At 37.3% G+C, this 27,498-nt stretch overlaps 3 protein-coding genes across 7 annotated transcripts; 1 reads left to right on the forward strand and 2 right to left on the reverse strand.

Annotated features, from left to right (window-relative positions):
• Window positions 1–3,548: 3,548 nt before the first annotated feature.
• UNE15 (Late embryogenesis abundant protein (LEA) family protein) lies at window positions 3,549–4,951 on the reverse strand. The gene is made up of 3 exons (XM_086234303.1): window positions 4,916–4,951; window positions 4,525–4,659; window positions 3,549–3,629 (listed from the first exon to the last, which is right to left on the reverse strand). The coding sequence occupies exons 1-3, from the start codon at window positions 4,949–4,951 to the stop codon at window positions 3,549–3,551; spliced, it is 252 nt and encodes an 83-aa protein (XP_086090429.1).
• Window positions 4,952–6,685: 1,734 nt separating this feature from the next.
• Window positions 6,686–10,673, reverse strand: BAM1 (beta-amylase 1). The gene is made up of 4 exons (XM_086231885.1): window positions 9,863–10,673; window positions 9,062–9,272; window positions 7,928–8,038; window positions 6,686–7,839 (listed from the first exon to the last, which is right to left on the reverse strand). The coding sequence occupies exons 1-4, from the start codon at window positions 10,486–10,488 to the stop codon at window positions 7,033–7,035; spliced, it is 1,755 nt and encodes a 584-aa protein (XP_086088011.1). The 5' UTR covers window positions 10,489–10,673; the 3' UTR covers window positions 6,686–7,032.
• Window positions 10,674–18,525: 7,852 nt separating this feature from the next.
• On the forward strand, window positions 18,526–26,778 carry LOC147293714 (uncharacterized). Of its 5 annotated transcripts, none has more exons than XR_015120537.1 (15): window positions 18,526–18,975; window positions 19,377–19,586; window positions 19,735–19,851; window positions 19,966–20,050; window positions 21,127–21,235; window positions 21,327–21,394; window positions 21,472–21,597; window positions 21,678–22,624; window positions 22,899–23,102; window positions 23,213–23,273; window positions 24,312–24,425; window positions 24,995–25,108; window positions 25,201–25,307; window positions 26,019–26,094; window positions 26,299–26,778. XR_015120537.1 is itself a non-coding variant. In XM_086233194.1 (15 exons), the coding sequence occupies exons 1-14, from the start codon at window positions 18,884–18,886 to the stop codon at window positions 26,043–26,045; spliced, it is 2,361 nt and encodes a 786-aa protein (XP_086089320.1). In that variant the 5' UTR covers window positions 18,527–18,883; the 3' UTR covers window positions 26,046–26,094; window positions 26,299–26,777. The 5 variants fall into 5 exon arrangements, 3 of the variants coding, with proteins under 3 accessions (XP_086089321.1, XP_086089320.1, XP_086089322.1); XR_015120538.1 differs by having other exon boundaries at window positions 19,428–19,586; XM_086233194.1 differs by having other exon boundaries at window positions 18,527–18,975; window positions 25,201–25,287; window positions 26,299–26,777.
• Window positions 26,779–27,498: the final 720 nt, after the last annotated feature.

The following is a 27,498-nucleotide window of genomic DNA, read 5'->3' on the forward strand; positions in this document are numbered from 1 at the left end:
GCACCCTCCCTCCAGCCCCGACCCAGCCCACCTCTTTCCCATCCATGCACCCAGCCCGACCTCCTCCCTCCCCTCCACCAAGCCCCAGCCCGACCACCTCATTCCCCTCCACCCAGCCCCAGCCCAACCACCTCATTCCCCTCCCCGCGCGCAGCACCACCACCGTGGGCCCACCACCCTGCTGCACCACCCTCCCCGCGCCCACCACCATGCTGCACTACCCTCCCCGCGCGCAGCACCACCACCTTGCGCCCACCAGCATGCTGCACCACCCTCCCCGCGCGCAGCACCACCACCGTGCGCCCACCACCCTGCTGCACCACCCTCCCCGCGCCCACCACCCTGCTGCACTACCCTCCCCGCGCGCAGCACCACCACCTTGCGCCCACCACCCTGCTGCACCACCCTCCCCGCGCGCAGCACCACCACCGTGCGCCCACCACCCTGCTGCACCACCCTCCCCGCGCCCACCACCCTGCTGCACTACCCTCCCCGCGCGCAGCACCACCACCTTGCGCCCACTACCCTGCTGCACCACCCTCCCCGCGCGCAGCACCACCACCGTGCGCCCACCACCCTGCTGCACCACTCTCCCCGTGCCCACCACCATGCACCACCCCTCTCTCTCCTCCCTGCTGCACCACCCTCCCCGCGCCCAACCCAGCCCCGACCACCCCAGCCCTCCAGCCACCGCGCGCAGCGCTCTCTCTCTCTCTCTCTCTTTCTCTCTCTCTCTCTCTCTCTCTCTCTCTCTCTCTCTCTCTCCTTCCCTCTCTCCTCTCACCCAGCAGACAGCCAAACAAATTTAAAAAAAAAAAAAAAGTTGCAGCGGGTTCGGCGGACCAGTGCCGAACCCGGTGGTTTCGTTCGACAGGTACCCGCCGAATAGAATAGGATTGTTCGGTGGGTACTTACCGAACGAAACCATCGGGTTCGGCACTGGTCCGCCGAACCCACTCCAATTTTTTTTTTTTTAAGTTATCTTCTCTCCGGCGCGCGACGGTGAGCTAGCTGCGAGGAAGGTGGTGGCGCGCGGTGGTGGTTCTGCGAGGAATGTGGTGCTGCTGGTGCGAGGAAGGTGGTGATCGGCAAAGGGAAAAAAAACAGAGCAAGGGGGGAGGAGTCGGAGAGGAGAGGAGAGGAGGGGAGGGCTCGGGGGGAGGTGGTTGGGGTGGGGGGAAGAAGAAGAAGATAAAGGGTGGAGGGTGCGACGGTGAAGAAGAAAAAAAAAAATTTGCAGGTGAGGGAAATTTGCAGGTGAGGGGTGGGGTGTGTACGGGGGGAGATGGGAATGAGGTGTGTGGGTGAGGGAAGGGCCAAATGGTCTTTTCCCTTGAGTTTTTTTTTTTTTTTTCAAGAAAGGGTGTGCAAAGAGAGATTTAGGGTGTGCAAATAGCAGCACTCTTACTTAACCTGTCACAAAACCTCAAACCTCAAAAAATAATACAGGTCTATTTTAAATATAAATAGACCAAAAATTAAAACAAAACCTTAAAAAATAAAAAAGAGTGATACTATTCCACCCCTCAATCTTATTTTCCAACTCACCTTATTTCCACAGCATGCATTGAATTTTAAAATTTTTCAAGCTACTCATCTCACTCCCATTATTCCAAAACTGCCCCTACTCTTTCTCTTTCCCTTTCCTTCTTCCCCCAACCTAACACTAATCCTAAACCTAAAAAAATAAAGAATAGAAAGCTAACACAATAGTAGCAAAAAAATTAGCACGAGATTTGCACAAATTATCAATTAACGAAATTCTAATTTGTTGGGCCTTTGGCCCCCCCATTTACAAAAAAAAAAAAAAAAAAAAAAAGTTCTAATCTGTAATCCTAGTTTGCAGCCCTAAAAAGTATAAAATTATTTTCTTATGCTAATCATCACTTATTTGTCATATCAATATATTTTTTTTTTTTTGGCCACTTGTCATATCAATATATACATATATATATATATTCTAAATGGGTTGGATAATAATATGGAGATTAAGAATACTCGTTGTGCTTAGTTTGATGAAGAATCAATTATTCTAACTATGCTGGGAAAATTTATGTACGTGCAAAATTTTTGATATTGAATATCGCAACTTTAATATTTTTTTTTAGTTAATTGCAAATTCAATCCATACATTTAAGATATTATGGTTCTGAAATATGTAGCTTATTTTTGAGATAATTGAGAAGTGCGTAGGAGTGCTGCAATGTCATGGAAGATGGGTTGCCATGGCATCCAAACATGACAGCTTGAGTTTTCTTTATTTTTTTAGCGTGTCCCTTTTAGTAATTTTATTAAAAGCTTAAATTGTAATTATTATTTTTACAAAAAAGGGGTGGGAAAATAGAATTGATGGGTAAGAATAGTAACACTCAATAAAAAAAAATGTTTTTTTTACCTAAATACCACCTGGACTATAGGGGGTGTGTTCTCATACCACATAAATTTTTTTTCTTGCTAATTTACCACCTGAAGTATCAATATATGCTAATGTAGCACTTGCCCATCTATTTTTGTCAATTTTTCTGTTAACTTGAAGAGTAATATTGTCAATTCATATTATAAAATATCTAAAAAACAAAACTAAAATTCAAATACACTTAAAAAAAAAAAAAAAAAGACAAACAAACAAACCCAGCCAACCCACCCTCACCCTCACCCTCACCCCCAACGACGTCAATCTCTCTTCCTCTCATTCTCTCTCTCTTCTTAATTATACTTAAGGACAAACTAGGAAGTTCGAGAAAAAAGTTAATGATTTAACATAAGTACCACATTAGCATATATTGATACTTGAAGTGGTAAATTAGCAAGAAAAAAAGTTTGGGTGGTACGGTAGCACACCTCATATAGTCCAGGTGGTATTTAGGTAAAAAAGCCATAAAAAAATACAATGATTATTGTTTGTCATAGTTAAAACCTGCATATGTTTCTTACCGACTTACACCTGACAATAGGTGTCCAAACTCATTTATAATATGAATAGAATTGGTTAAATATTAAAAGTGAGTTTATTTATCATTAGAAAGTATATAATAGATGTTTGACCTAATAAAAAAAAGGTACATATGGAAAACATTAAAGCAGTGAATAAGGGCCTAATGCTCAGACCAAAAAAAAAAAAAAAAACTAGTTGGCTTTGTATGGGAATGTCAAATATGTGTAGAGGAGAATAAAGATGGAGATTCATGGGTGAAATTAAGAAACCAGCTTTGTTTGCATTACATTTCAATATTTGTACTATGATTGTTGAGCTTTTATTACATCTGCTGTAATTAAGGGAAAAAATATATATTGAAAAGCAAAAGATCTCTGTAGAGTTTATTACAACTGATCAGGAGCTTTCTTTGAAAGAATTATTCTGAAAGACAAATTTGCTTGTCCCTAATGATGAGGAAAGAGCAAAATACTAACAATTAAAGCCTAAACGGCTAAACCCATCAGTGGCCCAATAAAATAAAAAACAAGCCTAAACCCATCAAATTAAGTAGCTGCTACTAATAGTACTACTTCACATATCAGAGTAGGAAGATAATGGTTAATTTGTTCCTTCATTTCTTTTCATTCATTCCAAGTGTGTTCTTCACACCGTCCACAGCACCTTGTGCCATGTTCATCACTTGCTCTCCAGTCTGTAACAATTAGAATAACACATGAATTAAGAGAAACAAATGTGTCAAATAATTTGGCATGCACTTGTGAAAGCATATTAAAAGTCTACAATCATTAATTTATTGACTAAACCTCTAACGTAGCAGGGACGGATCCAGGGTGGGGTCAATTGATCCCATGAACCCATAAATGCTGGGTTTGAGGAAAAATTTTGACCCTATGAAGCTTGGGTTTTGGTGGTAGTTGCAGGGGCAAGGTTACAGGTAAAATGTTTGTGTTTATGTTTGAAAGAGAAAAGAAGACCAAAGAAAGAAAAGGTGACTCACGTGATCTACATATGAGTTTTTTTATTTTTTGAATTCTTAACTTGTCAAAACGACGTCGTTTTGACAAGTTAATTTTTTTATAAAAAAAAAAATAGAGTAGAAGAGAAACCCAAAAGACAGAAACAAAGCCTGAACCCTGAAGGCGACGCCCCTTGCTCACTCGCGGCGCCCAGACCGAGAATAAATATTCGTGAGCTTCTTAATCTTGAACTCATAACGATTGATTCATGGATTAACCACTGCCTCTACCCATTTTGTTATACAAGCATGATGATCCATCCTTATTTAGTTAAAAAAGAAGAAGAAAAATAGATATACCCAACAAATTTCCACTCATAAAGAAATTTTGTGAATCATAAGCAAATAAATTGCGAGGACGGCAGGACGCTCACAAAAAACTACTTTGATGCCTAAAAAATTTTAAAATAATGTTTGAGGAATTACATTTTTAGACGGCATAATTAGCAGGCATTTCCTGCTAGAATATAATGTGGTGAGCTAAATGCATGTATACCTTTAGCAATTAGCACTATATCACTCATGTAATTAAATAAAATGGGGGTTAACAATTAAGAAATTAATTAATTACCTGCTGAAGAAATCCAGCACTTTGGTCCTTTCCATGCTGGGCAGACTCGCTCGCTGATTGAGCTGCATCAGCTGTCTTGTCTCTAGCTTGATTTGCTGTCTCCTTTGTGGATTGCATCCACTCTTCTGCCTTGCCCTGCACCAACACACAAATTAATGGAACTAATTTGTTTCACAAATGCATATGAGTAGTAAAATGTTCATACAAAATTATTCACAAAAAATAAAAATGGTCATAATATACAAATTATATTTTGTTGCTTAAATTGACTATATGTAGAGTAATTTTTTTCTCACATGATTGTGAATACGAAACTACACATTAATTTACAATTTATCAACATAATATTATTATATTGTCAAACTATTTGATAAAAGAATGTATTTTATACCTGAGCATGGTTACGGGATTGTTGCATGCTAGACATGTTTTCTCAGAAAATTATGAAAGTAAGATTTGAGAGTAGTGTGTGAATTGATTTTCTTAATGATGTAAACGTTTCTCGGCTGATATAAAAATGGGATTGTAAAGGTCTATATATAATAGTTATGGGTCTGATCGATTGTCATAGATAGAGGAGTAATATGTGGATATTTGAGAGTTTGGCTAATACATGCACACATGTCATGAGTAGAACAAGTCTCTCAATGCAGCAGCGTGCATTTCTGCTGTTGAAATGGGCAATTGACATGGTCCTCTCAAGAGCATGAAGGGCCTAAATGCAACACCAAAGATTTGGTGAACCCTTTCTTATAGCAAGAAAGGAGGCAAGGCAACACAAACTCCCCAAAGTGTCTTTGATTAGGATTTCACTCTTTTCTGAATTAGAAAAAAGAAAAAGTATGCTACGAGACATAAATTGAGATAAATTGAGAATTTTTTTTGTTTGTTTCTATTCCATAAATTGGGACAGTTTTAAAGAATAGATGACAATTTAAGTCAACCATGTAAAATATCTAAGAGGAATTATAACCTTCCTTTCAATCATTCAATGTGACCTGAGCTTTAATTTTCAAAGATATCTGTAACCATGATTATTTTGTTTTAATTTTCCTTGTAATTTGTACAAATTCTTTTTATGTTTTTTTAAGTTGTGATTCGGGCTATACAGATCACTCTCTGTGCCTACAGGTGACTTAACGACTTGTACTAGTGCTTGTGCACATCGCACAAATCACCATACTTTCGAAAGATATATCTTGAATTAAGGAGCTTTGTGGAGGAATCCACTTGATGGCATCAATGCATGTGATCTTTGGTTCTTTTGTGTTTTTGTTTAAGCTAGTAAGCTACCACTCATTTCTCAATACATGTGATTTGTCACATGATTTGGCACAAAATTAGGGTTTATGTTTTGTAGAGGACGTAAGGGCAACAAGAGTACTGCAAGTAGAAGCAAGAGATGGATGAATGATCTGTTTCTTTGCTTCTACTTTTGGGAATCATGTGCAAGATGCTTTAGAAAGCTAACCCTAGACTAACCACGTGAGCCAAAGGTTTTCAGCCTTTAACAGTTCCCATATTTCAGGAGGATGAAAACAATCTCATAGCTATTCCTAGCTTCACTTAAGGGTGTACTCAATATACATTTCGTACGAGTTTAAAAGAATTTATGCTTACTTTGAAATGCATGTGTATAAGGTAGAGTTTTAATAAGTCTTTAAAATTTATGGTATCCGATTATGATTTTTCAAATCTATTGAAATTCAAGTGAATTCAACGTTAATATAACAAAAGAACGTGAATGAGTGTTTGAACGCTCATTGACATCTAGTGATGCTGGCGCATTAAAGAAGCTCTCTATAACAAAGTCCATAAGAGGAAAACAAATCCAAGTAGTTGACAATTTGCATCACCAAAACGGTTTCCAAAAATAAATAATTTTGACAGTCACCAGAAAAGTTTTCAAAATTTAGTTATGTGGTATGTGAAGAAGATGAGATTTAGAATTTTAGAGTAGATGGAGATGTAAACAAATGAAGCTCTCCCTGCTTTGAGATTTTGTTTTGGTATCTTAACTCTTAACCATTTCTAAAATAAGAGTCAAATGCGAGCAGAAGCTGGCCAAAGGAAGGTTAATAACACTGTTATGTGGGCAGTTTCCGATGGAATCAAAGCTATATTTGCATGCATTTCGCAAGAGTCAATAGTTACAGAAAGATTAAAGGGAGAAAAATCATATTTTTTATTTCATTGATGACCATATTGTACACAATCATACCTACTCTTAACAAGAGGAAAGAAACATACAGTTTTTGAGTGTTGAAACAACAATACCTGGATTTTAGTCCCATCTTAATTTATGACATTAGCATGGCACACTTGCCACACAACTATCACTACTCATTTTCCACAGCCACAGACGATAAAAAAAAGAGAGCTACAGACCCAGGGAACTTGGAGCAACTGCTATTGCCACTTTGTGTGACCTTGTTGTATATTATCACTAAGTTTTCTTACTGTGTAGTAGAAAGAAAGCAAGCTAGCTAAAGCCTAATCCTGCTTTTCTTAGTGCATAAGAGCAACAGCAGCCTCCTGCACCAGAGGTTGCGTAACATGCACAAAATGCTCGGCTTCCCTCTCCACCTCTTCCCAACACTTGTTAGCACCCTTGCCTTCCTTCATTTTCTTCACAAACGATACGAAACGCCTCCAGTTGTCCGCCTGGAACAGGTGGGGGCTCATCCTTAGGTACGTGAAGGCGCACATCTCTCTGTTTCCGGAATCACTGTCCACGTTCAGGGCTGATGCTTGCAAGATCTGCTCGAGTGCACCGTCGTCAAATCTTGGCAGTGCATTTTCGCCAGCAAGCGGGACGTGTGCTTTCTGAGTGGCTAGAGCCACTTGCCTCACGAGCTGCTCAGGTAAACACTGGGCATCCTGTGGCTGCTCGTAGTCTTTCATCTCAATGCAAGTGAAATTGAACACAGCACCTTGGCGAGCTAACATCTGAGCAATAGGAAGGTAACCATCTCGGAATCGTGTGTTGTAGTACCCTGCTGTGAGCTCGGGGGCGTGGGATCGGGTACCATAATGCCAGTGGATGCCTGCAATCTTGACTGAGATCTTCACGCCTGTGTTCTCAAAGAGAGCCTTGGCTGAGCTGAGTATCCTCTCACCATGTGCAATGAGCATCTGAGAGTACCAGCCCAGGAAGAATTCACCATATGTGCTATTCCAGCCTCCACCTTCTTTTCTGAAAAATGGGGTGTCTTCTGGCCAGTTATTATACTCACCAGCATCAGTGGGGCCTGTGCTACCCCATTCTGGCTTTCCCGCAGCTTCAGAAGCAGCCTTTAAGCCACTGAGCATATACTGCATCATGTTATATATAAATATATATTAGTCAAGTCCTGGAGAACTAAGAGCTACTGGCAGAGCGAGAGAGGGAGAGAGTAGATACCTTGTCAAAACATTGGAAGGCACCAATTCCAGGAAATCTCCATGTCCCATTCTGCTCTGGATATGAAGGGTAACGGAGCTCGCCTGCTGGACCCATTCCAACTTGAATTTCCTGAGTGGATATTGAAAGGTTTAGCTTGTTAGTATTCTAATGGTGATGAGAAAATCACAGAAGATTACAGAGAAAAGTTAATTTGAGAGAAAAAGTAGAATAAGCCTTTTTGTGTATGATCGATTAATCACTCTGTGAGCAGTTGTGCTTATATATACAATAGAGAAGCTATGACTAATTTCAACTGATCTAACCAACCTATACTAACAGAAATATATAAACTGATTTTGGTAACAAACAGTTTGTTCTAAAACTAATCTCAGATGACATGGCTTTGGTAATTTGGAACGGCTGCCATAGCTGACTTGAACTTGATGACATGTGGCATGGCCTTAACTCTTAACATAGCTAACTAACAAGGCATATATGTACTCAGCATGTTCTAGTCAGAGAAAACTAATGATTCAACATCATTGCAGATACATGATATATAGTCTATTGAAACAAAAGGCATTCATCAATCACCAGAATCTTGAATCTTCCTTTATTGTTTTTTAGCATTCCTTTTTAGGTGGCTTTGTAGTGACTAAATATGAGTTTTTTTTTTTAATTTTCCAGAACATCTGTTAACATGTTTACCACCAAGGTACGGTGGCATCTTCCCTGGAACAAATTATTCAAGCACTTAAAAGTACATGACCACTAGATGAAACAAAACCAAAAACTCTCTGGTTGTAGAGCCAGAGCCTCATCCACAACAAAGTCAACTTCTAGTTCGAGTTTCCGCATAGCCAATAAAAACACATAGGAAGCATACTTCAATTAAGGCAATTGCTATCAAGTATCAACCAACAAGCTCTTGCACAAGTTGGTTTCAGTGTAAATCAGTATATCTAAGAAGATAGATGTTCAGGTATATGTATTCAATGCAGTAACGAGAGGCATAGCTGTGCAACAATCAAGTTTTTTCAATCACCCACAAAACTCTATTAACAGCAAATACCAGTCATAAATAACCAACCCAGAAACTGTTAAGTACCCAAATGAATTCAAAGCGTACGAGTAAAAAGACTGAAGTATTACCACAATGGTGTCACCAAGAAGGTGCTTAAAGTTGTCCCTGAAGGCACGCATGAAGTCAGCATAACACTGGACAGGTGTACGGCCCTTAAGGACTGGGAGGGTATCAGCACCAAGTGATATATACTCGTAATTCCTCCTTCCCCACTGATCAGTGTATGCAAGGTCTGGGTCTTTGTCAATCTCTTCCACAGCCCACTTGGGTAAAGGAATTCTGTATTCAAGAAAAAATGGACCATTCAATACAAAATATAATGTTCAAGTCTAAACGCTATAGATGGCCAAAAAAAAAAAAGTCTAAACGCTATAGATGCCACTAGTAATGGCACATTTACCACAATCAAAACTGCCAATCCCTAATTTTAGCTCGTGAAATTGAAAAATTCACAATTTTTCACAGATTTTGTTCTTACCCAAAATAAGCATTTCATCAAATATGACAATGATTATTAGAACCTAATCAGGAAAATTTTACAGTTTTACTAGCCCCAATTACAAAATCAATGACAAATTTAAAGACCCACCATCTGATCTTTCTAGTATATTCATTTTTCCCAATATGTTAAGCCAGTCCAACATGTACTACCGTACATTCAAAATGGAATCTTAATCCTTGCTTGTAAACTAACTTCCTGAAAAAAATCTATTAGGCAAAAAGCCAACCTACTTTTTCCATACACTCTCGAACGGTCGAACCTTCCCTTTTATCTCACCCCCAAGGCGCGTGCACGACGCTCCCGCGCGTGAAGGTAAACAATTTTAAAAAAAAATGAAATTGAGAAATTGAGAGAGAGAGAGACTCACGTGCAAGAGTCACCGACGTTCCCGCCACACTTGTGAAACGACATCACAGCCTGAACTTTAAGGCCGTGCTTCTTGGCCATCTCCAGGAGCTCAGCGTACCCGCCCCAATTGTACGCGCCGGGCGCGTCACCTTCCACCAATCCCCACCACACGTCCATCATCACGCCCTCGACTCCGGCGCTCTTCATAGCCTGAAGACTCGCGTTCATCGCCTTCTTCCTGTTCACCGTGTGATTCATCGTCACGCTATCCAAAGGCATCATCACGTAAACCGGCACCCCCTTCCCCTTATCCTTCGCAACCCTCTCCCGGTGCTCCAAAACCGGAGCCTCCACCACCTCCGTCGCGAACGCCTGGCAGGCTACGGATAGATCGGGCCGGGTCGACCCGAGTGGCGACCGGCACGGGCTAATGCATGGGCTCCGGCACGGGCTCACCGGCGGCGACAGCCCGTCGAACATCTCCTTTTTCCCGATTTTGCAGGTCAAACTCGTTGTTGGACACTTCCACACCGCCGATGCGCTTAACGTTGCCGACGAGGTATCGACGTTGGATGTGTTCTTCTCGGCTGACGGAATTGGCGTCCCGGCGAGTGCTCCGATCTGGTGCGTCATTCTCAACGCCATTTTCTTCGAATCCAACCAAACAGAAACTAAGCCCAGAAAGTGTGAGAAAATGAAAGAAAGTTTGCGTGCGAAAGACCTTTTCAGATTCAGATTCAGACAGTGAGCTTTTTCTTTAGATTTTTAGTTTTTGACTTTGGTCTTTGTGTTGGAAAAGGGTGGCTTGTGAAGCTCCTGCATTTAAAGGAATGAAGAGCTTGGCTTGGAAGCTGGTCTAGATAAGATTAAATAATCTTTCTCGAACCGTTAATTTATCGACACGTGTCCCTCCCCTCCACGTGTCAGCGGGTGAAGGGGTCCAGCAGGGACGGCTACGATTGCTCGATGCACGTGACGACGGACGGTCGACGTCGTGAAGGTTCCAGGCCTTGTTCCCAGCGAACGCGCTTCGTGGTGTTTGAGTTAAAGCGTTGGGGGGAGACGCTGATTGGCGACACGTGGCGGAAATCGAATGGCTGATTGTCCCGCCCTTTCGGCTTAAGACATGTAAGGGGGGGGTGGCTTATCGCTCTTGTCTTTTTGTTTTCTTTGGCTGCTTTGACGTCCACGAAAGAGAGAGAGAGAGAGATCGGAAACGACGAAGAAGGGTGAGGGGGATGGGCGACACGTGGCGAACGGTCGGCACGTTTGGTAAGTGTCTTGGTTCGTAGTGACTAAGCTAGCTTGATTGGTGGGTGGGCCACCACTGAATCAGAATGGGGGTGTTGAGTTTATGATCAAGTTCATGTCCTGGTGTAATACTGATTTTCAGATATCGGAAATTGGACTGATGCAGAAAATTAGTGTCCAATTATGACACGTGGCATACGGAGATCTCATCTCAAATATGCATGGATGAAAAAGGATACCGACATAATTTAAATTATAACACGTGAACGATTTTAAAAGTATTTTTTAAGATTTAGAATTTAGAATTTTATAAATTAATTATTATAAATGTATTATAATTTAAATAAATTGATAACATCACGTTATTATGCCACGTGATATTACAGTCACACACAATAATTTCTCAAAAATTAAGAACTATTTATCTCTAAGTAACATGTTGACATAATGTTACCAATATACTTAAATTATAACACATTATATTATTTAAGATTTTGAGTTTTAGATTTAGATAATAATAGACATTAAAATTTAGAGCTAATTACAAAATATCTCTCTCAGGTTTAGTATCATTTTCAATTTCCCTTATAAGATTTTAATTTTTTCAATGTGGTACATATAGTTTTCAATTTAATTCAATGTGCAAATTGAAAAAACAAAAAAACAAAAAAAAAATAAAACAAGACTCAATTACCCCCACCCTCCCTAGCCCTCATCTCTCTTTCTCTCTCTAGCTCTCTCTATCTCTCTCTTTGGCTAACCCGTCGTCCCCCTCACCCTCCCCAGCCCCGTCGCATCCCCCTCCCCACCACTGTCGACGACTCCCTCCTCCCCCGGCAGCAACCCTTCTCTCCCCTCTGCCTCATCTCTCTTTCTCTCTTTTGTTCTCTTTCTCTCTGGCTCCCTCGGCTGCACATTGTGAGGAAGATTGAGAATTTGAAGCCATACTTTGAAAGTAAGAACTTGTTGAGTAGGAGAACACCAATGATCAATGTTTGATGAGTACCAAAGGATTATGAGGAAAGATATGAAAATGGCTTGTTTTGAGAACATTTTCAAAGGTTTTGGTGCAAAGATTTGTGCTTGAATTTTTTTTTTTTTTTTGAAACAGGTGCTGTGATTTGTTTAGATAAGCTCTCATATGAGCTTCAATGGAAAATTAGTATATTTTTCTTTTTCTTTTTCTTTTTTGTTGCAGGAAATTAATATTTTATGTTAGTGGGGAGGGGGATGTGACGGGGCTGGGGAGGGTGGGGCTGGGGGCGAAGGGGTATGAGTCGGGGTAATGGAGTCAATTTTTTAATTTTAATTTTCAATTTTTTTAATTTTTTTAATTTTTCAATTTGCACACTGACTTAGATTGAAAACTATATATATCACATTAAAAAAACTAAAACCTTGAAAATGACAATAAAGTTGGGAGAGGTATTTTGTAATTAACCCTAAATATCAACATGCTTCATAATGTCATAATTATACATAATAATTTTCAAAGATATCTTTTAATAATAAAAAATTGAACATTAAAGAGACAATCTACCATATGAACATTGAATGCCATTCACTATTTAGGGATGAGAAACTACATTCTATTAGAAATAAATTACTCTTAAAAAAGTTTAATGGTAAAAAAAGTGTCGGCAATTCGGCATGTGATAAATGTTCGCACCACTAAATTTAAAAATTGATTGTATGTAATGGATGCTTGATCAAAAATTTTCCTCCAATAAAACAGTGACCTTGATTAGTTGATTACTATGAAGTATGAACTGTATAATAGTTCGCATCAATCAAGGTTTGTCCAATGAAATGGTGACTTATATATGCAAATCTGTTTGGGACAAATATTTCTAAGAACCCAAATATGAGATGTTGATTGTTGAATATTCAGAATTAACAATTATGCACCTCATGATAAGATCATTTTTCTAGTGAGACTATTAACGGTAAAGTTTAAATTGGCGTTCAATTCTCCACCACCTATCAATTAGTTTGTCAATCATTACTTGGTCTAGTGACATCCTTTGAAAAAGATCTGGACTTCAAATCTTCTTGGCAATGGTTGATTAATTAAAAAAAGAGCAAATTATAAGTTATACCTATGAGATTTGGGTCTTTCACAACTTATGATTTATAATTTTAATTTTTTCAATTTAGTACTTAATGTTTTAATTTATTTACAATTAACTACTGTCATATTTCTGATTGTCTAATTATATGTTAAATGATGACTTGACAGTTGCGGATCTCACATTTTTGCAAACCTATAAGGTCGAATGACCTCTCTGTAAATGCATTTTCAGTACATCAAGTTTAATATAGATTTTGAGATGTCGTTCAAAAACAAAAAATTCATATCAAACAGTTGAAGCACTTCTTATGGGGCAGTCTAGGAGGTCGTTTGACCTTACAAGTCAACAAAATATGAGACCCACAACTACCATGTCATCAATTAACATCTGATTAGATAATCAGACAGACGACAGTAGTCAATTGTAAGTAAATCAAAATGTTAGATACTAAATTGAAAAAATTAAAACGATAGGGTGCAAGTTATGAAACTCTTCAAACCTCAAAGGTGTAAGTTGTAATTTGCTCTTAAAAAAGCTATTGATTAGTTTAGTGGTATTTTTTTTAAACTTTATTACAAGAAATTCTAAGTTTAAATCTCCCTCCCTTAAATCAAAAAAAATTTCCACATATTTCCTAATGGATAAATTATTATGTATTAACCAATATAATGTTATATGGTATAACTAATCCACGTGTGATAAGATCCTAAATATAAACTTGTCGTTCATCCATTTTATAACACATAAATTAGTTAGGGCTTGTTTGGTAGTGTTTTTAGAAGCCTTAAAAGTGCTTTCAAATAATCAAAAACGCTTTTACTTGTGTTTGACAAAAAAATTAAAAGCGCTTTTTATAAAAGTACTTGAAAGGAAGCGCTTTCAAGTACATTCACAAGAAGCACTTGAATTTTTTTCAAAAAAATTTATGTTTTTTTAACAAAAACGCTTATAGTGAAAGCGTTATTAAGTAAAAACGCTTCTTGTATAAGTATTCTCAAACAAGCCCTTACAATAATTTGTTCTTCTAATGCCTGCCCCATTGTAATTACCCAAAATAAATCCATGCAAATGCCTCACATTCAAGAACCATAATAAATATACAATCTTTGTTTTTAGAATGATAATAAATATACAATCTAGATTCATATTGCTTGCATTACATATGCAGGAACTCATGCAAAGTCTCGAACAACAAAAGTAGCAATTTGCCAAGTCATTATTTTGAACATAACCATTAAAATTCGACTTCATACAATTAGGCGACAAATGTTTTCATCTAATAACCGATGTTTTCAATCATCATGACTCTTTGGCAACTCTAATGCACTAGAAAGTAGAGGTGTTATTCAATAAGGGAGCTATTATTTGCACTCAAAAAATGACTGCTTGCATTTCTCTTATGTAAGAGTATCAATGAGCGTGAGAAGATAATTTTGGAGTGCATATATCATTTCTCTTCTATAGTAGTATTTTAATGACAAAAATGTGATCCAATGCACATAATTTGGAATTAAATTTGGTATTCTAATGACAAAAGATAATTTTAAGTTCTATATTAACATTGCGAAATGGACGAGTTGAATCTTAGGATTAAATGATGATTCATATTTTTTTCTTCTATTTTTTAGAGTAAATTATATTTTTTGTTCCTGTGTTTTGACCGAAAGCACATTTGGTCCTGACTCCCCGTGGTTTCAATTTTCCTAATTTGGTCCTTGTGTTTTATATTTTTTGTAATTTTGGTACCATGAGGAAAATTGAAACTATAGGGACCAAATGTGATTTCGAGCCAAAACACAAGGACCAAAAAAGTAGTTTACCCTAATTTTTAAGGATTAATGTAATTTTGATTCCTAGATTATTACACTTGTATCAATTTGTTCCTCATACTTCTAATTTGGAAAATTAAGGACTCTGTCTTTTTCAATTTTGTCAATTGAGGTTATTTCGTCAATTAACACATTTTCCCTCCAAATTTTTGTTTGCATAGCACCATGCACCATGTATCAATCACGTGGGGTCCTTTTTTAGGGCAAAATGGTCCCTTCCATTTAGATCTTACCTTTTTTTTCCCCTCTTTTCCCGCTAAATTTGGGTTGATGATTTCTCCATAAACGGAGTTTTGGATGAAAAATGTGTAAATTAACGGAATAAACTTAATTGGTCAAATTAAAAAAGTCAGAATTCTTAATTTTTCAAATTAAAAATCTGGAGAGTAAAATGACATTAATCCCTAATTTTTATCACAATCTTGATTTGTAATTTTTTTTTGGTTGAATCCAAGTCCCTAAAAACAAAAACTAACTACTTACAAACTAGGCTGTACAAAGCCCAACAAAGTAACTATGAAAATATTTCAATATTCATCAAAGGTGAAATCACTTACTTAAGATTTCATTTCATCCATAAGATGGAAATTATTAATAAGATTTTGTGTACGTAAAATTGGTTTTTATAAATAGGTGGCTTTGTTTGGTGCTTAGGATTAGATTGAATCTATTAAATGACTAGATTTATGTGTATTTAAGAATAAAGATTGAGAATGTCTTATAACTTAAATGAAAGAGATAGGAAGAAGACCAATTAGTTATAGGTAAACTTATTTTCACCAATTCTATAATTTTTGTGATGATTAAAAGGGATAATTTTTCTCTTATGACTAATTTAATTTTTTTATTCAAGTTAGAAGCTTTTTCATTGAATAAACATATATTTAGTCTAAGGAATCAAACCATGAATAATGTGCAAAAGGAGGTGTTATTCACTTATTCATTAGTCTCCTCATTTATAATTTACCTACTTCGACTCTTGCAGTTGAACTATGTGGAGATAGGTGCTAGGTCTTGTGGTAGATAGAGTTATGTACTTTTGTTGTGATGTTTTGCTTGCAATGTACTTGTATGCCGCGCCCATACGCTTTGTTGTCTTGTACTTGCAACTTCTTCACTTTTTTTCTTTTTTTTTTTAACATCTAAAATGAACATCCTAAATTTCTAATGCAACTTTATCCAGTTTATAAGAGGTCTTTTTTTTTTTTTTTTTAAACATCTAAAATGAACATTCTAAATTTCTAATGCAACTTTATCCAGTTTACAAGAGGTCATTATTTATAAAACAATATTTGGCTCCATTCTCTGAAGGAGGAGCTCCTTTATCTCTCTCACACAAACATGTACTTTTTGGTATTTTATTTTAGGTAAGTAAAACATTTTAATTTATACAATGAAAAATTCTAAAAGGTACATGTTTTTATAAGAGGAAATTGGAGGAGTTTCTCATTTAGAAGATGAAGCCAAGTATTGTTCTTATTTGTAAGGGCTTCAAAATTTTGAATTTATTCATAAATTTTCAAATAAAATTTTTTAAGAGGAAATTACAGATTTGGTTCACTTATTTTATACCTAATTCAATTTTAGTTCATGATTTTTTTTAAGTTTTGTTTTAGTTCACTAATTGTTCCACTTGTTCAATAAATGTACAAATTTGTCTCGTTTTTACCTTATCAAATTTCAACCAAATTCAGCAAATATATACTTGTTTTAAAGCTATGCATCTCATATTTACAACCATATAAAGATCATTCAAATCAGAGTTCTAAAATTCAAGATCATTGGCCCCAAAGTAGGGTACCTGAAACTATTAATTTTTCCTAAAAAATTTTTCAGATTTTTCAAACTTTACCAAACTTCAATCCTCTTTGATTCTAATACTCCAAATTGGTTCCTCTGTTTACAAAATGATGAAATATAAGTTATACTTTAATTAAAATTGAAGAAAATACAGCTAAAATGATTTAAAATCATAACTTAAAAAAGATCTTGAACCAAAATTGAACTAAGTATAAAATAAATGGATCAAAATTGAATTAGATATAAAATAAGTAGACCAAATTTATAATTTCTTAAATTTTTTAAATATTAAGAATAATATTACTTGTTGCTTAATCGTTTAGTATTTTTAAATGCTTTTATCACTGCACTGCAGTTACACTCTGTCATTACACTTTTGTACTATGTAAGGACTCATTTGGTACCCCTCACTATTAAGGACCTCACTATTTCTTAAACTTATCCAGGACTATCTCAGATAGCCTTAAGTTGGATTAAAATTGTCCCACGTTTGGTGATGCCCTTCACTATTTCCCACTTTTTTGTTTTCTTTCTTTTCTTCTCATTTCCAAGTTTCTCTCTTTTCTCATCTCCCTCTCTCTTCCATTCTTTTCTTCTTCCCCGAGCTCACTACTCTCTAGGCTGAGAAGTTTTTGGTTTCTGGGTTTTGATTGAATGGGGTGGGTCAGGTCTGGGTGGACGGGAGGGAGGTGGGGCGGGTCAAGTCTTGGTTGGAGGGGAGGGAGGTGAGGATGGGTGGGGGCAGGGAGAGGAGATGAGAGGAGAGGAGGGGAGGGGAGGGGAGGGGTAGAGGAGGGGAGGGGTAGAGGAGTGCTGGGTGGGGGCAGGGATGGGTGAAGGAGAGCTGGGTGGGGGCGAGGAGGGGCATGTTGGTGCAAGGAAGGAAAGCTCTTATTTAGTGAGCTACTTTCACATGGTGTTAAATTAGAATGGCTAAGGAACTGTTTTTGGTGGGATCGAATTTCATAAGCCCATTAAACTTAATATTGTGTCCAACCAAACATAGGATTAATGTCTTATTTAAGACGGTCCCCCTTAGTCCCACTTAATCCTGTCTACCAAACATGCCCTGTATGGGAGGACTTGGGGTAGGCCAGTTGGCCAAGCAGTTGTGCTGCCCCCACCTCACCGGGTTTCGATCCCCCCCTCCCCCCTCTAGGCCTCTTTCCTTGGCCTCCTCCCTTTGTAACCAAAAAAAAAAAACATGCCCTGTATGGCTGCATCTCTAATAAAAATCATAAATTTTAAATTCTAAACCCATACATTCATTAAATGAATGCTAAAATATATTCTCACACGTCCAAGTAAAACCCTAATAACCCAAGAAACACAATTGTAACTGCAGTTTTTGAGTAACCACATCTGCTGCAACTACTGTGCAGTAAAAACTAAAATAAAACTAAAAACTGTCAATAGAGTTTTGGGGCATTTTGTAAATTTATGTCTATAACAGACGAACAACACTAACGAGGTAGGTAAAAAAGATAATAACAGAATTTTTGAATGTAAAATCCCCGTTTTTAGACATGAACCGGAGTCTATTTAAGCTGATATCCCGAACCCACAATAGTCCGTAGTTGTCGTTTAACAGACAAAGTCACAGAACGGCATTCTACGCCCTACGACACCAAAACGCGTGCCGTTGATGCTCCACAGCTCTGTCAGCTCCACAGGCCAAGGGCATTATTGTCCGAAGAAAAAACTCCCCTAGGGCCTGCCTAGCTTAGACAGACGCCTTGTCCCTCCCTCCCTCGCTGCCCAAACGCCCATCACAGAAACCCAAGACGGAATTTTTTTTTTTTTTGCGACCGAAATTCCAAATCCAAATTCGACGGCTCTCGCATTCCATTCTCGTCAACGAGATCTCGGATTCTCTCGCTCCGAACCCGAACCCGCGCGAACGCCCGCAGACGCAGAATCGGACCCTCTCAAACCCCTTCGTTTCACCCAATTCTAGCTCCTCCTAGGTTGTTTTGCAGCGTTTTTATTGATGTGCATGTAGAATTCGTTGCTTTCTGTAATTATCAATCTAAATTTTTCATTAGAATGCCGGAAAATATGAGATTATGACATTTGCCCGGGAAAATTATGAGGGGAGGTTCGTTGTGGGCCGACGAGCCCAGTAATGCTCCGTCTACCTCGGTGCCGCGCGTTCCTCAGGCCCATCCGTGCAAGCACAGGTGAATTCAGACTTCATTTTTGGATTTAGATGATTTGGATAGTTTTTTTTTTATGTGTTTGCATGCAATTCAATTGCCAAATTGATGCTTTGCAGCTAGTACCTTTGCATATGATATCTAATTATGCTTTAATTTTAGGTTCTACATGTTAATTCTATCAATTTTTGATATCCGGTAAATAAATTAGCTCCAATCTTTACTGGGTTTTACAATTAATCAGCCTTTATATAAATTGGTTATTACTTTGGTGAAAATTGATGGAAATTGAGGAGATACCAAGGTTTTGTTTAGTTACCGTTTTTTCAAGTACTTTTCTTGCTTCTAGAACTGCATTTGGTGTTGATTTTGTAAATGGTCAATGAAATATCAATTGGGTACTGATAATTTTAAGGTGTGCCCAGTGGGAATTCTGGAGTCAAAACTGATGTGCACGTATATGATGTTACTGGCAGTGTTAGCAATGTCCTTAGACTGTTAGCACGGAGAGAGGTTTCTCCTCAAACAAAGCATTCGTCAAAGAAGTTATGGGGGCAAGCTTCTAAGTGTCGTTCTGATTCTGTTGGCCCAAGGTGTAATGCAGCTAGAGATGCTAGACATGGCCTTGTCTCATGGTGAGGCCCCATTTGTTTAGTTGCTCTCTAGTAATTTTCATGCAATGAAAATACAGCATACTGGTTTTTTTATTTTTTATTGTTTGATTATTTGCATTTTGTTTGATCTTTATGTTGGTGGGTTGTCTTGAAACTGTGTTGACTTAAGGGTGGAGGCAGAGTCACTCCAGCATTTGTCTGCCAAATACTGTCCGCTTGTGCCTCCTCCACGGTCAACTATTGCAGCAGCCTTCAGCCCAGATGGAAAGACGCTTGCTTCTACTCAGTAAGTTTTTCTTTTTTCTGTGGTATAGGGTGTGGCTAAAGCTTAGTGTTGAGTCACATTGATTCTAAGACATGTATCATTTTTCCAATTTGCAATATGCTACTGTAACTGCAGTGGAGATCATACTGTAAAGATTATTGATTGCCGAACTGGGAGCTGCTTAAAAGTGTTGACTGGTCACCGCAGGACACCTTGGGTGGTAAGTCGAAAACTATCCAAACTTTACTTTGATTGATTGAAAGTTTTGAATGATTGCTTTTGCGGGTGGTCACCTTACACCTGAGACTTCTTATACAAGAAAAGTCATGTCTATTTCCTTCCACCTGGTCATGTTCTTCTTGATCTCCCTTGCACCATTTAGATGCAATGAGAATTAAGAAAAGCACAAGTGTTAAAGAGGCAAGCCACAGCTCTGAATTACCAGGCTCTAGAAAAATTGGATATGAACTCCCCCGAGTAAGGCTACCTCAATCTGCTCCCATCCCAAGCGTTGAAAGTGTTAATATCAGAGACCTTTGCCATTATGGGCAAGTTGGTGAGCCTGAAATAGGGCCATGACTTAGTTAGTAAAGGGTTGAATAAGTTTCTGCCGTTACATACTGTGGTTTGTATGGACCTTACTTTGTTGGTCCAGTTAGAGCAGTGAGAATGCGGATTGATTTTTTTTTTTGGGGTTGCGGGCATTCCTATTGCTGATCCTAGAGTTCTTTCCTGTTAGCATTCAAGAAGCTTTTGAACACTATAAAGCTATCTTGAATATTCCATTATGGCTTCATATCAATCTTATTATTTTAGATGATCTTTTCATATTGTCCTAAAATTTTTGCTAATGCCTAGAAAGAAGATCTTTAGGCATCATAATATTTTATCTGAATGGGCTTCTTTCGGAGTTACGTAGTTTGATTTAGTGAAAGGAAAAAGACATGTGCGTCCTTTCGCCTGAAATACTGGATTCTCTTTTCATAACTAACTTAAAATAACTTTATTATCTTCTCTCTAGATCCTGTTGTGTCTCTTAAAATTCCTTTTCATCCATATTCTTTTGCTTAAAAATATATGACACCAGCTATGTTTATTATGTTAAAATCCTTTTTTCTAAAAGTTTTATGCATTGATCAAAAGTCTTTTGATTACTTTATCCTAATCTGTTTTGGATTTTGCCACTTAAATCTAGCTGTTTTATTCATTAAAAAGATTAAAAAATTACTAGTTAAGAGATCTGACACTTCAGCATAGTTACTGGATTCATCTCATTAGCTGGTTGTGCTTTTGCAGGTTAGGTTTCATCCTTTGTATCCAGACATACTGGCTAGTGGAAGTTTGGATCACGAAGTTCGCTTGTGGGATGCAAAAACGGCAGAGTGTATAGGATCACGTGATTTCTGTAATTATTTATGTTTACAAACAATTAATTCTTAGATGATTAAAATTTTGTAGAGGATATATGATTGATAGTGTTCTTTTCGTCCACACAGTGCGTCCCATTGCTTCCATAGCTTTCCATGCTCAAGGGGAGCTTCTTGCTGTTGCATCAGGTCACAAGGTAAGTTTTTAGATGGCAATTTTACATAATTATCTTTATTTTTCATTAATGGCCTTAACCTTGAAATCTTGTTTTAGTTATACATATGGCACTACAATAGGAGAGGGGAGTCATCCTCACCAACCATAGTACTGAAGACACGACGTTCGCTTCGGGCTGTGCATTTTCACCCGCATGCAGCTCCGTTCCTTTTAACTGCTGAGGTGAATTTTTGTGTAAGCATATTATCGTGTTTTTTTTGGGATTAACTGTCTTTTAATTCTATCAGTTTGCTGTTTTATAGGTGAATGACCTCGACTCATCAGATTCCTCAATGACACTTGCAACTTCTCCGGGTTACTTGCGCTATCCTCCACCTACTGTATATTTGGCAGATGCTCATTCTAGTGATCGTTCTAGTTTGGCAGATGGACTACCTCTTATGTCTTTACCATTTTTGATATGGCCTTCATTTTCTAGAGATAATGGGAGAATATCTATGCAGCGTAGTGATGTGGACATTGGTTCAAGTAGTGCACAACAGAGAGTTGATCCTTCTGCTTCAGTACGGCTTCTAACATATTCTACTCCGTCAGGGCAGTATGAACTTCTGTTGTCGCCTATTGAACCTAATAGCTCTTCTCCAGCTCCAGAAGACACAGGAACTAATCCTTTCTTAAGTGAAATGGAAACTGAAGTTTCTCAATCTGCGATAGATACTTTAGAGCCTATGGAAGTGCAAGCAGAAGGAAGAAGTAATCATATTTTCCCTTTTGGTGACTCAACATATTGGGAACTTCCTTTCTTGCAAGGATGGTTAATTGGTCAGACCCAAGCTAGCCAACGGAATATGCGGCTAGTAAGTGATGCTGCCCATGATAATCCTTCTGCACATGGTGAGATGGATAGTCCAGCTCCTATCACTTCCTCAGTAATACCAACCAGTGTGAACCAATCTAGGGTTACTGGAAGATCTAGTTCCCGGCATCGTACTTCACGTTCTCATATGGTGTCGACAATTGGGTCTAATGAAGGTGCTGGATTCAGTAATATTACACATGGAGAAAGTGAGACTCAACCTGTTGTGAGCAGAATCCAATCTGAACTTGCCAACTCACTTGCTGCAGCAGCAGCTGCAGAGTTACCTTGCACTGTGAAGCTCAGAATTTGGCCACATGATGCAAAAAATCCATGTGCTCCCCTTGATGCAGAAAGATGTCGCTTAACCATTCCACATGCCGTACTTTGTAGGTAATATTTTTTCAACTTTCACGGCACTTTGTTGCTTTATTAGCTTTGACATGTCTTTTAGCTTATTCTTAGGTCTTGTAAACAAGTACATTTTTCTTATTTGGTGGTTTATTTTTACTGGTAATAACATCTTTGCAAACAAATATTTGAGCTTGATTAGTTGATGCTCATGAAGTGGTTTGGCTACTTTTTTTCAGCATTACATGACAATTTGAACTTTGATACTATTGCTAGCTATATCTGTTCTGGATCCTTACTTGAGATTTTCTTGCAGTGAAATGGGTGCTCATTTTTCACCTTGTGGAAGGTTTTTAGCTGCCTGTGTTGCATGTATGTTGCCTCATTTGGAAGCTGATCCTGGACTACAGAGCCAGGTCAACCATGATGTCACAGGGGCAGCAACTTCCCCAACTCGACACCCAATTTCAGCTCACCATGTCGTGTATGAGCTGCGGATATATTCCCTTGAGGAGGCAACGTAAAGCTTAAACTCCCTATATCTATGTGTTGTATTTTCTTACCTCCTCTTTAGCTTTCAATATAAATTTTCTTTCATTCTACAGTCTGACGTTCTTTTTATTTATGTAGATTTGGTATGGTTCTTGCATCCCGGGCAATAAGAGCTGCCCATTGCTTAACATCTATTCAGGTCAGCTAAATTTTGGAGATGTAATTGCTTTATTGGATCATATTGGTCATTGATTTCTCATTGATTATGCCAACTATGAAATAAATTCTTTGTTTTTCCGACTCTTTTTTCTAAGACCAAATAAAAGCTCCAAGGGAAATTCAAATGCTTTATTTTTTAACAGCAAAATAAGATTAGCTGCCTATATGGAGGGCATCCCTTAAAATCTCAGCATAAGAGCTCAATGATTCTTGTCACCCATGTGCCTAGCAGTTAGAGATTAGGAATTATGATTACTTAAGATTTCTTTATGTACCTAGAATATGAAAAATGACATTAGATTATATTTTAAATAAGGCTTAAGCCCCTACAAAACTCAAATTTTGAAGCATGGTCTCGTCCTGTAGGGGTATATGAACACATACACATTACATACATTATATATATGTATGTATGCATGTATAGTGGAATTCTCTTGTCCAGACGTCCGGATTTTTGTTAAAGTCTGGTTATGTTGTTTCAACAGCCAACGGCTGATGATACATAATTTAGATTTCCTATGTACTGCCATAATGGCTGAAACAAAAAAGTAAAAAAATTATAAAATAAAAATAAAATCGTTAGAGACTCCCTATGCGCTGTCATTATGGCAAGCGCACTATGGGTTGACCTGTTTGTAAAATCTCTCTCTCTCTCTCTCTCTCTCAAATCGTAATACGTTATCTTTAGAAAACATATATTTTCAGTTGTCTTGTATGCATATAATTCATTGTATATCTTTAGAAAACATTTATTTCCATTCAAGTTATGACTCACACCACAAGACCACTCATTTAATTTATTGCCTGTGATGCATAAATGTGCTAAATACATATCTACATATTGACATGAAGTGTTGAACCGATGTTAGAACACTAATAGTTGTCTCATGTATATGCAAAAGGTCGTGAACTATTCTTTTATAGTTTTAATTTTTTTAAATTATGTTTTTAAATCAAGGAAAGCTTTGTACTTTCATCAGACACTTATTGAAGTTATTCATTGAATTTCCCGTGGCAGTTCTCTCCTACGTCTGAGCATATATTACTTGCCTATGGCCGGCGTCACAGTTCACTTCTTAAGAGTGTTGTCATTGATGGAGAGACAACAGTGCCTATTTACACCATTCTGGAGGTAAGCTTCTGTAGTTTTCTTATGAAATCTATATTCTTTGTTCTTGGATTTATTCAACTCAATAGTTATATTCTGGACATTAAGTGTGTATATACGCCTGCCCCCCCCCAACCCCCCCCTGCTTTTTTACATGCGATCAAGGATCAAGTTTCATTTCAATTGGGTGCTTCAATCAATCTGGAAACATAACATGCAGAAACTTTTAGAAATATGAAATCTAATCTACTTGTAATAAGGAATGACAAGGATATGAAATTTTATTGTATGTTTGAGCCTTGAGGCTAATAAATGTAACTTAAGTTAGATTACACTAGTCTTAGAATGGGATACATACGACGTTAGTGCAACTAAAAGTCATTTGGAGCCAAATTCTTTGTGTATGAAATGGATTTATATCCACTTTATTGTAAATTTGATATTAAATATTCTTTATAGTTCTACTTTAAGCTTTCCAATTACCATATGTGATACACTTTAATGTGTTACAGTTGAACAGCTGTATAAGCTGGTATGGTACGAACTTAGGCTTAAATCCCTTTTAAATGTTAACAATCAGAGTTATTATTCAGGTCTATAGAGTTTCTGATATGGAACTCGTGAGAGTTCTCCCTAGTGCGGAGGATGAGGTTAACGTAGCTTGTTTTCATCCTTCTGTTGGAGGTGGCCTTGTCTATGGAACTAAGGTAAGCAATTGGGATTTAGTATGATTCTTTTAGTTTTCTGGTTCCTCTGCTAATTTCCTGAACTTACAATGTGTTTGGGCTATGAGATGCAGGAAGGGAAGTTAAGGATCCTCCAATATGATAGTTCACATGGCATGAGTCATACAACGTCTGGTTTTCTTGACGAAAACATGCTTGAGGTACAACATGGCCCCAATTGGTGGGTTTTATTTGTTTATTGTTCTTGATATTTGTGAAATTAGACCTTCCCTTCCTGTTTTTCTTTTCAAAATTGCTTGACAAATCAAAGTAAAATATTCATCCTTTACATATTCAATTACTTTGCTCAAGTGTTCGTTCTCCTGAGTTCTGAAGGTTCTTTTTTTGTGCTTAATTTTTTATTCTAGTATTTGTTTATTCTACAACTGTAAATAAAAGCTTTTTAGTGTTTACCTTTGAGATATTTAAGGATACAAAGCTATAAAACGTCAACATATTAATTGAAATTGGTTGTCTCCATTATTTTATATACATAATATTCCAAGAAAATTCAAATCAGTACCAAACAAATTGAAAGCTTGGAAAAGCAAAATTTATAACTGATATTTTTTCGTAGGAAAAAATGTTCTATGAGACAAATGCAACCTAAGGTCACACAGTTGTGTTGGACAATGATTTTGGTTCCTTTCAAACAAAAAAAGAAAAATCAGTGAATTTCACTGTGACTTGAAACACGCCTTTTCATGGCATGCTTTTGTTGGATGAAATACGATTTTGATCTGTGAAATTAAGCATTTGTGAATGTTGCAACATTGTTGGATTTCTTGTACATTTCTAGATTATAGTAGGGGCTGAGCAATGACTCAAATGTGATAATTTGGTTTTGTAATAATATTCTGGTTACTAATGTTACCAGTCTCTATTATTTTAGGTCCCAACATATGCCTTAGAATGCTAGGGACCAGCCATCATTGTCCGCTTGCGAGACGTACCACTCTGCCTAGCTGGTTTGTTTCTCTTTTTAAAGATCTATTAATTTTAGATTTTGTACTCCTATTATATTATACTTCTCATATCATGGGCTTGTTGGATGAGGTTTGTAGTATTATTTCTTTAATATTACACCTTTGTAGAGATTTTGTGATGTTTTCATGGCTCCAATTGATTTATCGGGTTAGAAGGACTTACCATGTACCTATGCTATGGTTCAGGATGAAATCATGGTGTACCCATGAAGCTTGTTGCTGAAAGTATTTATTTACATGTAGCAGTTAACCCTGTACCAGACTGTTGTTCTTCGTCAAATGCCTGTGAAATGTTCGATTTGGCATCAGAATAGGACTCTGTAACTTTTCTTTATTGTTTTATTAGAATACACGTTGTTGACACCATTAGGTAATTTAATTTGACAAGGAAACTGATAAGTTAGATGAAGCAAAACATGTCAAAGGACGTTGTTATTGTATATGCTTGTTCAGGTTCTGTGGAACGTTGTTAGGAATGTAATCGATTCTCTTTTTTACTGTCTTGAATTCGTTTTCGGCCCCTATATGTAGGCCTTCATTGTAAAAAGAAAAAAAAATAAAAATTGTCTCTCTTAATGATTTTTCTCCTTCTGTATTTTTTTTACCTATTTGATGTTCAACTTCTATAAGGGAATGCTTGCTACCAACTACAAGTGCCATAATGTTTAACGAGTTTGGATTTTGTGCTATGTTTATTGATGTTGTGCTTATGTTTCAAAACTATGCCGTCTTAGACTTCTATTTAATGTGTGGCCGATGGTGGATGTTTTCAGTATTTTGCTTTATTTCACCTTAGGAATCAATCATAAAGTGCAAATTAATAGAGAATTAAAGATCAGTGAAAGAATGCTTTTTTCTTAAGTCAGCACTTAGCAATACAAACATAGATGTTATTAAATAAAAGGAGATTTAGAATTTAGTCCATTTTATGAGTCTTTCTTAGAGTAAGATTGATAGTAATTTAGAATTTTTAATTAAGTCTTTTTATTTTTCTTCTTTGATGGCTGCATGTTAGGTTTTAATTTCAAGATTTCGGGTCCGAAATCTCGGAGTTAAAATCTAACATGTAGCCTCTACAAAGTCCACTCTACACTTTAGGAGGGGAAATATCCTTCAAATCGAAGAAGGACTTTATTATGAATTAAAATGATTTTTTTTATAAATTAAAAAGATTTTATTATGAATTAAAATGATTTTCTTACAAATTTTAAAACACTCCCGATCTCTATTTAAATATTATTTTTCTTAAAAACTTAAACCTAAATATCTCTTAAATAAATTATATGTTTAAGGGTCCCACCAAGATAAAAATTTCATGTGACACCAACTGTTAAATTCATTGCATTAATCGTTGGATTCTTATGTCTAATTTCATTAAGTTCTCTA

The sequence above is a fragment of the Dryas octopetala genome, chromosome 2 (assembly GCF_963921425.1).
Source record: "Dryas octopetala chromosome 2, drDryOcto1.1, whole genome shotgun sequence".
Taxonomy (NCBI): domain Eukaryota; kingdom Viridiplantae; phylum Streptophyta; class Magnoliopsida; order Rosales; family Rosaceae; genus Dryas; species Dryas octopetala.